General features: G+C 42.0%; 1 protein-coding gene across 1 annotated transcript in view; it reads right to left on the bottom strand.

Moving 5' to 3' along the window:
• Positions 1-3680, bottom strand: part of LOC122328837 (glypican-6-like) — a 24102-nt gene extending 20422 nt beyond the window's left edge. The window contains exon 1 of the mRNA XM_043224891.1: positions 3220-3680. Coding sequence (XP_043080826.1) covers positions 3220-3376 — 157 coding nt within the window. The 5' untranslated portion in view covers positions 3377-3680. The remainder of the gene's footprint in view (positions 1-3219) is intronic.
• Between the last annotated feature and the right edge of the window lie 327 nt (positions 3681-4007).

Here is a 4007-nt window from a genome sequence, read left to right as displayed (position 1 = left end):
CTCTCCCTGGGGAAAGCCCCCTGATTGGCTCCTGTTCTTGCCGTCTCCTGATTGGTCTACAGAACTTCAAAAGTCACAACATCACTTCCTCAGCAGTTATGTTTTGCCGTGCTGTGATCTGAGCGGTGAGTTTTGTGTCCCATTACAGATTACGAGAGGTTCATATTTAGATTTTGATAATCCCAAACAACAAGAAGGCATGCACACGAAGTCATTTATTTATTTGGTTTTTTATAGGCATTTATTTCGCCTTATTTGTTCAATGACTCCCAAACGATTCGTTCAATGATCGTTTTTTTTTTTCAAACCCCTCCAGCGATTGGTCGCAGTAAACGCTGCCCCTAGTGGCTAAGAATGAATTTGCGTTTACATTCAGACCAACACAAAAAACAAGTTTTCCCAGGTCTGTGCGCACAACAAGTCAACAGGAACCGGCTTGGGACTCGCTTCAACGATTCAGAGTCAAGACAATAACCTCATACATCCAATCTGAAAATTGCCGGATGTTTTCCGTCGCTACATGAAAGCTTATTTTCAAAAATCCATAATAGGGAGATTCGTGAGTACTGTTTGCTTTGGTTGAAGGTGTTGAAGAATTGCTGGTTTATTTGACCCTCTTTGCATGTTTGATACAGACTTTGGGATCACCCTTTAAACTTGGTTTTGGCTCTGTAAGTAGTTTAGTAAATACTAAATTGCCGCCGTTTTTGTTTGTGAATCATTTTGTTCTCTGTTTTGGTGTTAGGACGTTTTATTTAGTTTTACTTCGGGAAGGCAAGTTAGAGGTTTGTCATTTCGGTCAATCTTTCGTCTATATGCTAGTCCTTTCGCGTTGCATTTCTTCTGTAGTTGGGGCATAACATATTATAACATAACATAATAACTATTGACAAAAGTGCTTGAGCTATCTTTTATTTTTTATATTACAATTGCATGAATAAATCTAATGTGTTTGTCTCAAAACTGTAATCTACTGAGCTCTATATACGGTAAGCATTCATACGCTGCCATCCCGGCTAACAAAGCTTATTTTGATAACTTTCCAATAAAGTTAACTTATTGCATAATTGTGATTAAATGCGATTGCAGTTTGCATGGGTCTGCAAATAAAGCTAATAAGGTTCTTAAGATTAAGACATCTTCAGCGTATGTGAGTACGACATCCAAGTGCATGCTAAAATATTCATCTCCGTGTCGTTTTTCCTCAATGACTTTGATTGCGCGTATGAAGTCGGTTAGCTTTTTTTTCCCCACTCTAATAAAACACACTTGCTTTGGTATTTCGTATCTAACGCAATGACATTCAAACTATTTTGAAGTTGTAAATAAAGGTCACTGGAGTACAGTATGCTTTACAAGGAAGCACGATTTCGGTCTTTCTACTGTAACCCATTCTTTCGCAATTATGTATGAAATATACTAGCAATTTCTGAGTGAACACCGTTTCGAATTGAATCCCCAAACCTACATTTCTTCAGAGCGCACACACACACACACACACAGGTTCAACAGTTACTGCAGTCTCTGAATAAGCAAGCATCTTAAAGCACCACAACTTCAGGTTACTTGCACAAGAAAAGCTTTCTGAATTTAACGCCCTCGCTTTTGTCAACACTAAACTGATTTGAATTTGCATCGGATATGTATTTGCGCATGCACTTACATCACGGCTCACTAAACCACAGCAGGAACACGCACATACTGTACGCAGATATGCACCAACATCAACAGCAGACATTCACACTATAGATGCTCCCGGGGGCCGAGCTCCCTTGGAGAACGGCCGTAAGACAACATGCTCACAGCTGAGACCACAGGGAAAAGACAAAATAATCTTATTTTAGAAATGCACAAAACACCGCTCGTACACACATCCCACAGGTCCATCTCTGCGCTTGTGAGTCGCCGCTATTCCTGCGTTCCTGCATTATTCACCGCCAAACTTTCGCCAAAATCAATGTGCATGTTTAATTTATCTGGAAAGCACTTCACGGAAATCAAACATCATCGTCGCGGGCATGCCACATCGGGGCCGAGCCCGCCGTCAGAACGAGCAACAAATGTCACGTTAAGCCAAATGCAACTGTACTGTGGGATCAGACACATTATGAATGCATTATCTTATCCTTTCCAACATTCGCTCGTCTTCTGCATTATGTCCCTACCGCGGTAATCTGCTTTTACTGGGTGAAGCCCTCAAATGTGATTACTTCACAACAGATAACAAAGAGAAAAAAGCCTATCTATGCCACAGCATGGAGTATGAATTAAAGCTACACTATGGCCTTAAGGACTCCATAAATCCAATGCTAAACAGGGGCTCGTCCTACTGAGTGAGTAGGGCCACCTACTGGGGCTGTTGAGATTGCACGAGTGGGCTTTAATTGGAGGCAGAGCTGCAAAACTCTTACAATGTTAGAATAGATTGCATGATCTGCATCTCAACGAACAGATTTACTAACAACTGATTGCGAGCGTGCGATGACGAAAATTTGTGTTTCGTTTTTTTTGGGTGGGAATAAAGGTTTGCATGCAACTGTGAAGTTGTTGTGCTACGCGCTTGCCTTTCTTTTGTGGTTTTAAGTAAGATTTTCGGTCAGTTTCAGAAGAAAATCTGGGTTCGGCTTGTTTGGGTGTGCATTAACGGCGCGGGGTTTCTGCATGGAGACATGCAGAAAGTTTCGCAAAAGTTGAATAAATGCACCTCAAAATTATATTTGCTTTTTTAAACTGAAAGCAATCATAGTTCAGCCCCATAACGGCTCATTTTAAGCTATGTATATGTTTTTTTTTTAAATGATAATACAAAATATGACCTTTTTAAGTACTGTATGCATGGGCAAGATTGAGACTTTTTCAACTTCTCCAAGTCGTGTTTACTCAGATGCACGCCTTTAACAATCAATCACACCAATATCTGTTAAATAACATGCATTTCTATTAACGCAATAGCTAAATGACCCCGCGCTGCCTTTAAATCCATAAATACAGAAGACAGCTGTGGTAGGAAAAGTTTTCAAAGATCAAGTCACCGAATCCCCCCTCGTTCATTGCATGTAAATCATCCGCAAATCAGCATCGATCAAGCCCATTAATGATCGATAGGACCCGAAGGCGAACCTTCCGCGTGAGCGCGAGCCGTTCTTACTGAAACGGAAGCAGGAACGCGCCTGTCGCAGGAGTTTGTGATGTGGCACGATGTTGGCACCTCGTCCTCACCTGATATCTCCTGATGTGGCACATTATGGAGACTGAAGCCTTTGGTCGTGAACGCCTGGCGCACATCGCTGCAGCTGCGCGATTTTACATCTCCAGCACATGACAGCGACAACAGCAGCGATAAAGAAGTGAAAACCACGACAGGTGTCTTCAACATCCCTCCTGCGCGCAAATCCAGCCGATGCGTAAAAGCGCAAAACCCGCAAGACGCGCTCAGCGCACCGGCGTCTCCAGCTGCAGGTGGACTAATGTTTCAATCATGCAATCGCTCATCAATGATCAATCACGCCTTCTGTCGCATCCGGCTCATAGCAGAATTCTCCGACGGATCCGCTCGGAACGAACGCGTGTGCGAGCAGAGCAGAGAAGCCTCCAGAATAGATCCGGAGCGGCGCGCTCTCAACTTCTGCTGTGTGTTTCTATCAGCGGAGAGAAAGTAGCAATCCCTCTCTCCCTCTCTCTCTCAAACACACACATACACCAACACAGACAAACCGCACAACCCAGCGGTGAGTGTGAGAACACGGAAAAACACGGACTGGATTCACCAAGACGCGTGGAGTTTGGCTTTAAGAGACGCTGAGGAAAAACGCAGTTAATAATATAAAACACATACTTTAAAAAATCCCCAAATTTTTTTTGAATGCTTTAATGAGTTACAAAAATATTATATATTTTTTAACATTAATCATTTTAACATTTTACTAATCTTTTTTTTAACATATGCAAAAACATGAACGCGCATGACAAGGTGTTTTTACCGTTTTGAGTGTTTACACTTATTTCAT

This window comes from Puntigrus tetrazona, chromosome 1, assembly GCF_018831695.1.
Source record: "Puntigrus tetrazona isolate hp1 chromosome 1, ASM1883169v1, whole genome shotgun sequence".
Taxonomy (NCBI): Eukaryota; Metazoa; Chordata; class Actinopteri; order Cypriniformes; family Cyprinidae; genus Puntigrus; species Puntigrus tetrazona.
The sequence above is the reverse complement of the archived record's forward strand: the minus strand, read 5'-3'. Positions and strand labels throughout refer to the sequence as shown.